The sequence below is a fragment of the Protopterus annectens genome, chromosome 1.part1 (genome assembly GCF_019279795.1).
Source record: "Protopterus annectens isolate FY-2018-M chromosome 1.part1, PAN1.0, whole genome shotgun sequence".
Taxonomy (NCBI): Eukaryota; Metazoa; Chordata; order Ceratodontiformes; family Protopteridae; genus Protopterus; species Protopterus annectens.
This window is the reverse complement of record NC_056726.1, coordinates 313602389-313615477: the sequence shown is the minus strand read 5'-3', so window position 1 is coordinate 313615477 and position 13089 is coordinate 313602389. Positions and strand designations below refer to the sequence as shown.

Below are 13089 nucleotides of genomic sequence, written 5' to 3'. Positions count from 1 at the left end.
GAAGAAAGATATCAAACAGAGAGACTATGGGGAGGAACGATAGTCTGGAATCTCTCAAACCATTAAAAAGGTACATAAAAAATTAGGAACTTTTTACAAACACAAACAGTTCCTATCAGACCAAGCATGAATCACCCTAGCCCAAATCCACCTTCTTGTCTACCCTAATGTATGCATCACCAATCCTAACCCACATCAAGAAAACAGACCTAGACAAACTAGAATCACGTTACAATAAAATTGCAAAATTCACCAATAACTCCACTTTTAGAAGCCATCACTGTCTTGCCCTAAAGGAGCTACAGTGGTTAGAACTCCCTCAATTAATTAGTTACCACCAACTAGTGCTCACCTTCAACATACTAAAGAATCCCCACAAAACTCCAGCCCTAAATCAACTACTAAACCAATATTCAGCAAACCTTCCTCTATGCTCATCCATGAAAACCCTGCTGTGTATATCCAAAGCCAACAATAGTGCAGGGAAAGCTCTTTTCTCTCATACCTTCACTAGGAAATGGAATAACCTCCCCCAAAATATCTCTTCAGCACCATCTATCTCACTGTTCAAAAAGTCACTTAAGTCACACCTCTTGTAGTCCTGGCTCTGTCCTTGCATCACATAAATTCTTTCCTGCTCTCCTCCAATTCCTGCTACCTTCCTCTCTTCACTGCTTACTTTCTCTATTATACAGTACTCAAATACTCCCTCACAGGGCCTACTATGTGTAAATTATTATGTCTTGTGTGATGTCTCTTTTGATTGCATCAGTTAATGTGGAGTTTTTTTCTCCCAAATACTGCCATCCAGGGTCTACTATGTGTAAATTAAGCTTGCTTGGAACAAACCATTGTATGATATATCTTTTGGATTGTATATTTACCACTGTACATATTGTTTGATGTGGAGCTTTTCTCCAAGGGCCTCCACTGTAAATGGACCTTGCTTCAGTTGGACTTTCCCGGTAAAGAAATGTAAAATAAAATAAAATAAATAAAATAAAATTATCCTAAACTAGCTCATTCTCACAGCTACAAATATTAACTGCTGAAGGCCATCTTGATTCTACACAGTTTCAGTTAGCAATGTATACACATATACCGCTTTGTCTTTAACTGTTATGCAGACTGCATTTTTCTATCTTGCAATTACTGTATCACACCGTTCTCACTCTTGACTCATGCAGCCAGTTTTTATCACTAACTGTGCCATTTTTTGTTTAAATTGTTAATTTATTTAATTATTTGCTAATTATTGTTATGTAACTAATTTCTTTATTTACTTGCTTTGTACATTATTGATTAATATGTGTTCAATTTGATTGTTTAATACTGTCTATTTCTATGTATGGAGCTTTTCTCCCTGGGCCTCCCCTGAAAATGGGCCTCATGCCCAGTTGGACATTACCCGGTAAAAAAACAAAATAAATAAATAAAAATTATAATAACAGGAGACTTTAACTGTGATTTAAGAGGCAAACATAAAAAGAAAGGAAATTATATAAGAAAATGTTAGAAGTTATAAGATGTGGTAGGTTAAAACTTTGGGACAAAAATTCATGGGCTTACAAACAGGATATTTATATAACTGAAATTGATTATTTTATAGTATGTGAAGGTTTTGTTATAGGAGAAGGGAAGGTAGTTGAAACAGGATTTTCTGATCATCTTGTGATATGGCTAGAGATAAAAGAAACAAGGAATATATTAAAATAGGTAAAAGAATAAAAAAGATAAATGAGAAAGCATGGAGTGAAGAAGAGATTAATAATACAGTTATGGAACAATTACATTACTATAAGCACATTTTATAAAAAATGGTCTGAATGGTGGATGATATTTAAGGAAAAAAATAAAAATGTTATTTACAGTTGCAATGTGATGGAAGAAAGGTAGAGAAAGTAAAACAACCACAATAAACAGAACATGCTGGAGGGATAGATTCCTGTCCCAAAGACTTCCCATACTCTGGAACAAACTACCTATCTATATCAAACAAAGCTCCTCATTAGCACTCTTCAAGAAAAATATTGATGATTGGATGGAAAATAGGAAATTCACCCTGGGGATCACCTCTGTGGCTCTGCTCAACAGGGGCACAGGAAAATAATTTTCTTGGGTGGCAAAAGTCAGAATACCTTTTTGGCTAGGCTTATATAGGTCCTAGGGCCAATAGCCTAGTACCTACCTATGAACCTATGAACATATAATGATGCTTTGGAAGATTTAGAACATAGTGACAGAAAGCACTTTGGCAACGAAAATGAATTATATGAAAGAAGTCAAGAAAAAAATGCAAGAATTGTTATATAAGCAAAGATATTTTTTACAAGGAAAAAATAAGAATTATCAAGTTATTTAAGCAGATTAGTAAAGGAAGATGGTAGTGTAATGAGACAAATAAAAATGTAAAAGGAGAAATAGAAAGAACTCAAGAAAATATTATGAATAGTGTAGTACAATATATACAAGAAATGTTTAAAGAAAAAAGAAGGTAGTGAAAAAACATGTAAAGTAAAAATGTTAACAGAAAGAGAGAATAAAGAGTTGGAAAATTAGATTTCTTTAAATGAGCTAGATAAAATAATAGGACAAGTAAATATAGATTCAGCTGCTGGTCCAGCTGGAATAAGGTATGAAATGTATAAAAAAATAAAGGATTGGCAAAAATAAATAAATAAATAAAGATTTTGAATGAATGGTTAAATGTAGCTTACATTCTTATGGAAGAAGGAAGATAAAAGAGAATTAAACAAAACTCATATTTACAATAGTATTGAATAATAATGATTGTAAAATCTTTATGAAAATAATACAAAAGAGATTTGAAACTAAAATGGAAAATATTATGGAAGATAGCATATATAGTATAAAGGGGAATGGTTGAAAAGAATTATTGATAGTCAGAGAAATTATGGATGATATTATGAACAGAAAAGAAGAAGCAGAAATCATGATAGGAGACCTTAATAAGGTGTTTGACACAACTGTGCATGATATCTTATGGATGATAATGAAAGAATGTAATATAAGTGAGAACATTAAGAAATTATGTATGTCAGCATACAGCAATAATACAGTAATAATAAAGTAAAAATACTTGTAAATGGCTGGTTAAACCAAGAAGTACATACGAAGAGTGGTATAAGACAGGGATGTCCAATAAGTTGTATACTCTTTGCATTAGTTATGAATGTGATAGCAAGTGAAATAAATCACAAAATGAAAGAGGCGGGGTATAGAACACCTGAAGGGCTAAGAATTCCAGTTCTTTTAATATATGCAGATGACATTAAAATAATTGCAGAAAACAAAATTGCACAAATGACTGTCTAGAAATGATAGGGATGGCTTTAAGTAAAGAGAAAAGTAAATGCGTATGTGATATAGTAATGATTGGGGTTACATATTTTATAATAAATGAAATTTCTGTGTTAGGTGTAAAATGTCAGAATAAATATGTAAGTAGAATTCAAATGGAAAAAAAAACAATAGAAGAAATAAAGCAAACATGTCTTTTCTGGAGAACATATAAATTATCATTCAGAAAAAAGGCTTATTTGATAAATTCAGTACTGATGGGAAAAATAGCCTAATTAGCAAGTGTATTTAGGTTTCCAACAGTATCTGAAAAAACATTATTGCAGATATTTTTTCATTTATATGGAGTTCTAGATTAAACCCAGTAAAGAGAGGAGTTTTGTATGTAAATGAAGAAGGATGTTTGGGGTTAATTAACCCATTGGTATATTCTTCGTCATTAAATTTGTAAAAAAAATGTTAAAGTAGATAAATGAAAAAGATGACAGATTAGTAGTAAATGTCTATAAATATAAATATTATACGTTTTGGGGTATAGTAAAAATGAGTAAAAGAGAAAAGGAGTGTATAAATGAAGAAATAAAATGTTACCAATAATTTTTTTTTGTGGAAAGTAAAAATTGATGAAGAAGGTAAAAAGTATGGCATACTGTGTAAAACCATGGAAAAATCTAACAGAAGAAAAAAATTAAAGCTGTAAAAATAAGAAGCACATGGTGTAATTAGAAAGTAGACTATGAAGATTTTTTGTGAAGCCTGGCAATAGATAAATTGCCAGTAAAAGGAAATATTTAGTATAAAAAGAAAAGTGATAGGATGTGTTTACATTGTAAAGAAGAAACTATGGAACGTGTTTTAAATGCAAAAGAGTAAAAGTTATGGGGAAAACTATGAAAAGAAGATTTTTTTGAAGATATAAAAGAAGTGGAAAAAATAAACATGGATATGATTAAATATGTATATTATAAGAACAGAAGTAAAAATATGTTAAAAGAATAGATAAAAATTATTTTGTGTTATATGGATTATATGGAATGAAAGAATAAATGAAATTATGTTTAATGGTAAATGGATTTTAGCAACATTATTATGTAAAATAAGATGGTGGCTATGAAAAAAGGGGTGGAGACTAATAGGGATGGACATTTAGCATGATTGTAAAGGAAATTATGAATGTGTAAGCAGATTTGTATATTTATATATTTGTACATATGTAAATATTTGTAAAATGTAATATTTTGTAAATATGAGTTATTTGTGTATAAAAATGAAGGAACCCTAAGCTTTCTGATAGGTGCCATGGGATATTTTATATACCTCAAGCAGACAGGATCTCAGTTTAACATTTCATCCAAAGCATGACTCACTCAGGAGTGCAACACCTCCCTTGTGCTGCACTGCATTGTCAACAATCAGTCTGTCTGGTGTGGGAATGATGAAAGTGGAAGACTAGTATGTCAATAAAAATGGCAATGATGGGGTGAGAGCCTTACCAAAAATGAAACCAAGAAACTCATAAATGGAAATAGGGATGAGGTGGAGAATTCCAAACTAAGTAAGGAATGGCACTCCACATGTGCTGGAATGAGGTAGTAACCTCATTTTCAAAAAAGTGAAGCTATACAACTTGCAGAAAGAGAAAAATAAGAACAACATACAGCTGAAATCTTAGGGTAGGCAGGTAAATATATGGGCTTGGGAGGGTGGCCTAATGGTTAAGGTGTTTGCCTTACTAACACAAGGTTTGAGTCTCACAAGGGATAATTGGCTAGGCTTAAAATGGCTCGCAAGGGCAGTTAGCTTAGTACTTAACTATAAACCTATGAACTATGGAAGAAACAAGAACTGATATAACTTGAGATTTTTACATCCAGCTATTAACTGCAAGAACAAAAAGGACTGGTGACATGTCACAATAACACCCATATCATATGTTGTGACCCAAAGGTTTGAATAATTTTGCAGAAAAGACTTTCCAAAGCATTCACCAGCATGTGTATCACAGTTATCACAGTTATCACAGTTGCTTTATTTCCTTTTGACCATATTTTGTCAAAAACAATGAAAACATCATTCCCTAGAGATTAGGTCTTCACTTTTGCAAGGTGTGGAACTCTGTTGTGACATGTATGTCAATCCTCCTGTCTAAGGCAAGATGCGTGGGATGATAATGCAAACTCGGGAAATGTGTTTATGGTCTGGCAAATACATCACTCATCTGGTTCAACAAAGTGGAATTTATTATCATTATTGAATCAGGGAGGAGAATCTCATGGGTTGACTACTCGAGGGGGACAATAATGTTAGGGAAGTACTTGCCTGCCATGTAAATGACTTTGTATTGCATGGCTTGCAAAGTTTTGTCACTTTATTTTTTTCCCTAAGTGAAGCATACCTTTCAGGTTAACCATAAAGGACATGGCCACTATTGTTATGTGAGACTGGACCTTGTTACTGATGTTGAAATGGTGTTGGGACACCAAATGAACTGCATAAAAAAATCTTCATTCTGTTATCATGGAACCACCTAGGGCAATACAGAGGAATGTTCCCTTTACCACTACTTAAACTTACGCTACTATACTTAAATTAAAATTTCTCTTGGTTGCCAGGGGAAAGTAGACTAAATGTCATTTTCTTGCTTCCTGTTTGACATCCGGCATAGAACATGTCACTCTACAGACAATTTCTGAAATAAATCTGCAAAAGTAGGTTGAAAATTTCAGTTCCTAGGGAAGGGTGAATTTATGAAAGCAGCTGTCTTCTGTGATAATTTACATGGAAACCTGTTTGCTGGTGGCACTCAATAGGGACTTTTGACTGTTTTGATGGAAGAGCAAAGAAAATACTCAGCCTTTTGCTGACAGTTAAAGATAATTAGAAGACTGGTACATAGTCATCTCACTGGCAAAACTCTTGCCTTATCAGATAGCCTTGACAACGTACACTTTATAACTGCACTCTGCTCTGAACTTACAGCTGGTGAGCCAGTGTGTGTCACCCTTCAGATATTCTGTGTCACAGACAATTATTATTTGATTGAGGCAATTAAGTCTACAAACTGTTTCACTAAACAAAGGCTTCACTTGGAAATTGATGGAGTGAAATGACTTATTCGGACCCAGAAAATTCACAGTATCTTACAATCTGCTACAGAAAAAACAGCTGACAGGCAGGCTTATTAAGAAGGATCTTCTACCCTTGGGCTTATAAACGCATTTGATGAAGTAACTTACCATACTGACTGTTGAATCTCTGTTCAAAATATTAACATATGTTTTCCCCTTTACATAGAAAGAGAGAGAGAGAGGGAGAGATTGTTAAGTCTATAGCTGTTTGTGAATTTTACTACAGTCTACTACTGTTATCTGGCATTTGGTGCTCACTGTAAAAGCTGTAGTTCCTGTGGTACAAGGTTTAATTCCCTCAGTCCTCATTTGCCTACTGAGTGACCTTGAGCAAATCACTTAACCAGATAGTGCTTGGGAAAACTGGGAATTTGAGCTAGGTTTATGAATGATCTTCTGGACTCCCAGTCCAGTAACTACCTATGAACCTATGTGGGTGTAGAGTAGATTACAATGTGATTTATTCATGCCTAGTAGGGTTTGGTCACAAGAGTGAAAATCATGTCTGTACTACAAGAGTCAAAGCTCATAGTCTTAACTATATGTGCCAACTGCCATATATAACCCTCTGCTCCAACTGCCAGACATATGATAAATTGATATATAGTTAAATATAATAAAATGCTTTGTACAGTACATACAGTCCTATAACAATAGGTTTCCATGGTTTCCAGAAACCTCTTGAATACAGCCTCAGTTTTCAGCTGTAACTAAGGAAACCACAGCATACAGGAGTGATATTTGTTGTATATAAGGTCACATGCATGTTCTTATGTCTTTTGAATATGAATTTGAAGCCTGTTGTAACAGTAGAAATCAAATGACATATACAAATGCAGGGTGTGGCTTGTAGGATCACATGAGTGGTCTTCTGCAGTGCTTGGTAGAATGCCATCGTTAGTCTCAAAGCATATAGTTAACCAAAGTGTGTTTACTTTCTGTCTGTCGTTCTTCAGTCACTTATTAATTTAACAGATAAGTTAATGCACATTGACAGGCTGGTTCCGTTTTGTTCTGCTGCTGTAGTGTCCTACTTAGCTGAACAAAACAACGCATTTATGCCACAAGTACTCCAGACCATGAGTTTTGCAATGATCCCTCTCAGTAAAGACAGTATCCTCTCCATAGAGATTTAACTTTTTCAACTGTAGGCACCTAAAAATTGAATGTTAAGATGTCACAGTAATGCAAGAGATGTAGTGTGGATCAGGTGTTTTCACCTTTCACCAGACCATCAATAAGAGACACAGTTTGCAGTCTCTGATTAGTAATGTTCTGGGCCATCATTTGTTTATTTTGATTACTGCAGTAGGTGCTAGAACCAAGGCTAAATGCTTAGCTTCTTCCTAGCACTGAAATCCATCCTGGTAGGAGTTTAATAAAATCAGTATTGTAATACCTAGCATTCACTTCAGTTATTGTTTTGTCATATAACATACTATATCTTATTAATTTTTTCCTTAATGCTAACTTTTCTCAATCTCTGTTTTTTTAAGCATGCAAACGCAAAGAACAAGAACCAAACAAAGAACAGAACAATACACAAAAGAAATCTCGACTGGTCTTCACAGACCTTCAGCGCAGAACACTTTTTGCAATTTTCAAGGAGAACAAACGACCATCTAAGGAGATGCAGATAACAATCTCCCAACAGTTGGGCCTGGAACTGAGCACTGTCAGTAACTTCTTCATGAATGCCAGAAGGAGAAGTTTAGAGAAATGGCAGGACGATTTGAGTACAGCACCCTCTTCCTCAACCTCCAGCACTTGCACCAAAGCATGACTGAAGACAGTGCATAGGATCTGGGCACAAATCCACCGTTAATTATAAACAGTTAGATTGGGGCCCCTCACTGGTGATCAGAAAGCACAGTTGTGGTCACAAGAAGTGCAAAACTTGTATTTTGATGTAGCTGAAACTCATTGTGGTTTTATACAAGCTGTTTGCTGTTAAGAATCTACCTTTAAGGGAAACCGTTTCTAATGAGCAATGTGAAACCAGCTTTAACTCACACAAGAAAAATGAGAGGGTACAGCCTTATTATTCTTTTATTGCAATGGCACTAAGAACCTGTTTACAGTGGAGTTAAGAATATAAATGTGTTTGGGAGCATAATATAAATGCTTGCCTTTCAACAGTTCAGTGCTGACTCAAGAAAACATATACACATACCCAGTGCAATGGAAGGAATAAATGTGCCAGTTACATTCTTTTTTTGTTGATTATGCTTAATAATATTCATTGGGGAAAAAGTGATGGGTGTAGTTCATTTCTAGCATAGAGCTATATTTGAAAACAAGTTAGCAATTCATATAGAGCACAAAACTAAGCAATGCAAAATATAGTGGTGAAGCAAATACACGTTTTATTGTTTAGCTTACAGAGATTTTTATCCATTCACTACATAGCACATTTTCTAAGCAGAACAGAAAAAAAGAGTCAGACTGAAAATGTCAAGCACAATATCAAATACTTACATACAAACGGTCATTAACCAATTACATAACTACATTTCTTTGGTTTCCTAAAGATGAGTATATGAGCACAAATTCCAAATGCAAACAGACATACATCAGACTATCCACTCATCAATGAAATTGAATGTCAGATCTACAAACTACTCTCTCATTGATCTTTAAGCTGTTTAATAACTTATATATAGGCATTGCATAAGCTTTAACAACAACTATTAAGACCATTTTGCTTTTATATTAGCTGACACCACTCACAAAATAAACAGTGCATAGCTTTATTTTTGCCACAGTTGATTTAGTGCAGCAGTCAGAGGATGTAAGAAACATCACAATACAGAAGCAGTTTAGAATGCTGCAGCTGGTAGTAAGTACTACATCACTCCAGACATAATTACCCTGTGAGTTGCAGATCACTTGTAAAATATGTGCGCATTCGCCAGTGAGTGGGCCCTACCAGAGCACCCTTTGCGTGTTCAAAAGCAAGCCAAAGGCTTTAATGATTCTTTAAAAACACTTGAGACTTTTTTCTATGTATTACTTACTCGAAACCAAAGAAACTTTTTTTTTCTGCACCTAATTCTTCTGAAACAAACTGTTCCGCTTAGGAAGAAAAAAGAAGAATGTCAGGAAACAATTAACACACTGTGTTCCAGTGGACATTTATGACACTGAAGGAAGCAGATATTAAAAAAAAGGGTTGAAAAAGTGCAAAGTAATGCCTCAGCAGTTGCTGCTTCATCTACCAACTTGCGCAGTATCTTAAAGTTGAAGATTGTCTTTAATGTGTGCCTATGCAGTTTTCTTTTACAAAGAACAAGGAACAGGACAACTTAGACCTCATCAGCTACAATACCAAAGATGTGGAGTTCTTACAACTTTTCTTTCATTATCTCTTGCTGCATGGCTTAGTGCATCGAGCACTAATGATCATTTTACAGGTAATCTGATCTGTTTGTCTCACCGACAGGGGAAAGAAGGGATGATTTAATTCACAGTTTGTATCAACTTATTTACTGTATCCTTCAAATAATTCCTCTTACTCAGTGCATATGATGTTGGGATGTAAACATCGTCTTAACTGCTGTATAACAACAGGTAGGGTTAACCATAAAGCAATTGCCATGTAAAATATGCCACTTTATAGAGTCAAGATAATAGATGACTTCAGTGAAATTACCCACTTTCCAAACGTTTCACAATACACTGAAGAAGTCAGCAGAAAGGAAGGAAATGAACTAAAGCTGTTTTATGCACAATGAAATGCCATTATATTCGCTGTCATTTTTGTTAAAAAATGTTCAGACAACTACCAAACTAATTCTGATACTTGCAACACCTTAGTACCTTAAATAGCCTCTGACATAGGAATCCAAAGTAATTTACAGCAGACCACTTTACAATTAAAATATCATTCTAAAATGATTTAACATTTCAGCACTGAACATAAATGTATATTTTAGTTTCTTACTCAAAATAATTAAAACTGTTTTACTTACAAAGTGCAAACAAAAATAGCTAAATTAAAAAGCGATATATTTTACAAGGCAATTGGGATTTATGCTCGAAAAGTTGTTTTCAGTATTTATTGACTCATGTCATACTTAGAAACACATTTTTTCTAAGGTAGAGTAGCTTTAATAGTTTTATTTATTATTTTTATAATCATTTTCCTTGTATCTGCAAGTGTTTTATTTCATTTTTGTTACATGTACACGTTTCGTAGCAGACAAGGACTGATAAATTTCAATGAATCTGACTTTTGATACTGTACTAGTCTAACTTTTGATATTGTTTTATACACTGAACAGTTTATTTTTATTTAATTATTCTGGTGTTGCTATGCTACAGACCAAAGAAACTTAAAACAGGCTGTGATCCCAAATCAATGCTGTGTTCTGCCTTTGTACATACTTTGCATCATATACAACAAAAATAGTGTTTGTCTAAACATCCCAACATCTACTGCACTGCAAATTGGACTTAAATACAAGGGCACATCCAAGATGAATTCAACTTTCAAGAAACTTTGGATATTTTTTTAATCATCCACAAAAGAAAGAAGAATGTGATTAACTACAATGGTTGAATAGCTTTAAAACTGTATCTTTCTCTTTACCAAGGCTAAACCCAAAGAACTTAAAGACTGAATCAGCAAGCCAAGGCCCCATTCAGTTCAAGAAACTAGCAAATTATTTTATGTATGGGGATACATTATTTTGTAATGATCTGGATGTGAAGAAATTGTGCCAACTTTGGAAAATATCATGAATATTTTCATTGCTTGCCACAGACCCTAAATTGTGAAAATATAATTGAAAGTTTATCTGTGAGTTATACTTTTTGTTTTACAATTGTGTTAACACTCAGATCTGCTTTTTTCTATTTTATGTTTTGCTTTTGTAAGGGGGGCTTATCGTATAGACATCAGTAATTTATTTATTTAAAATAGAATTGTTCAAGATAAATTAGAGTTTTTTAATTATTTAAGTTAACCATATTTAATTAGAATATGATTTTTGGTCATTCCTTTCATAAAAATCCACAGTGCTAGAACATCACTGGTGCAATGCTTCTGCAAATGGTTCTTACTTTTTAGCGCAAGTTTCAAAATAAGGCAGTCATATTCTGTTACGTTTTTGTTTAATTAAAAAAAAACACTAGTTATATATATACTATTTATGATTTTTCTCCACTTGAAGATGAGTTGTTCAATACTGGATAACAATTACAATTATTTAATTTTATACCCCATGTGTTAAAACAAAATTTATGCCTATGTAATTTAATTTATTTATAAATTAATTTATGCTGCTTTTAAGGCAGAGTTGTTCCTTGTATGTTATGTGTTTATTTATAACAAATTAAGCACTACATTTATATTTTACTTTGAAACAATGATCCACCAAAGATATACCATTTTACAATAGCACTCAAGAAATGTGGACAAGCAATGAAATTTAACCTGATACTGCATTCAGTAATCACAGAAAAGTGATATTAAACTATTCCTTCACCAAAGACTTTGTTCAGAGTGCAAGGCTTCTACAGGTTAAGATGGAAAATAAAACATAATGACAAAGAGCAAAAGAGAAACCCTTAAACTGGCTGCTTCCAAGACTGAACTTTGTGTGTAAACTCTTTCTACTTCTAGTGAGAACCAAAGAGGCTACCTCACTGACTTTTTTTTCCATTTGTAATTTTAAACGTGCTGATGATACCAAAGATACCAAAGATTTCTTTCTCTGTGCGGTCTGCATTATGCTTATGCTCATTTATACACTTTCTACTTCTCTATAACTCTTTTCTCTTTCTGTCTGTATGTCCATCTGTCCTGTTCTTCTCCTCTTATATAAAGCTGCAGCTTAGAAACCCCAAAGAAACACTGGTGGACAGTGTTAACCGCAAAACTGTTTTCTGTGTTTGTGTCAGAAATGCTAACTGGAATATTAACATTTATATTTTTCCAAGTTAACGCTACAACATCAATGATATAACGTGCATACTATAATCTTCAAAGTTTCATAATAGCCACATACTGCCATCTCACTGAGGGGATATAATGTATTTCCACTTTACTTGGAAATTTTGAAATAAAATTCTGTATGTCTGTACTATTACAGCTGTATTTTTATTTAAACATATACTAAAAGCAATGTAAATTTTATTTATTATGTTTAGGACAAATCCAGGAGCAGAGATAGCTGCCTAAATAAAACAGAACTAAACCAAGTATGAAAGATGGCAGCAATGACTAACAGATCGATTGATTTATTTTTTCTACACACACACACACACACACACACACACACACACACACACATTTGGGTCTATTTCAAATGCTCAAAGTTGTAGAACATCGAGCCACACATAATCGAGGATGAGATGATTGACGTTCTACAGCATCGAACACGAAAGTAGACTAAATTAAAAAAGATAAAAACTCTGCTTGTAAGTTTTTGCAGGGGAGCAAGCCTGCCTGCACCCCCCACATCCCCTGCTACTTAAATATACCAACTCTGAGATCACACTAAAGTGAAGAGAATGGCAAATGTCCCATTCCATGCATTCTCTTCACTGTAGTGCAATTTTGGAGTTGGTATACTTTAGAAGCAGAGGGTGTGGGGGGGGGGGTGCAGGGTGGGCTTCCCCCTGGAAAAATGTGAAA

The 13089-nt window shown here is 34.0% G+C and overlaps 1 protein-coding gene across 1 annotated transcript in view; it reads left to right on the top strand.

The window, feature by feature from the left end:
• Window positions 1-10527, top strand: part of ONECUT2 (one cut homeobox 2) — a 195413-nt gene extending 184886 nt beyond the window's left edge. Inside the window, exon 2 of the mRNA XM_044074858.1 lies at window positions 7946-10527. Within this exon, the coding sequence (XP_043930793.1) occupies window positions 7946-8232 (287 nt within the window). The 3' untranslated portion in view covers window positions 8233-10527. The remainder of the gene's footprint in view (window positions 1-7945) is intronic.
• Window positions 10528-13089: the final 2562 nt, after the last annotated feature.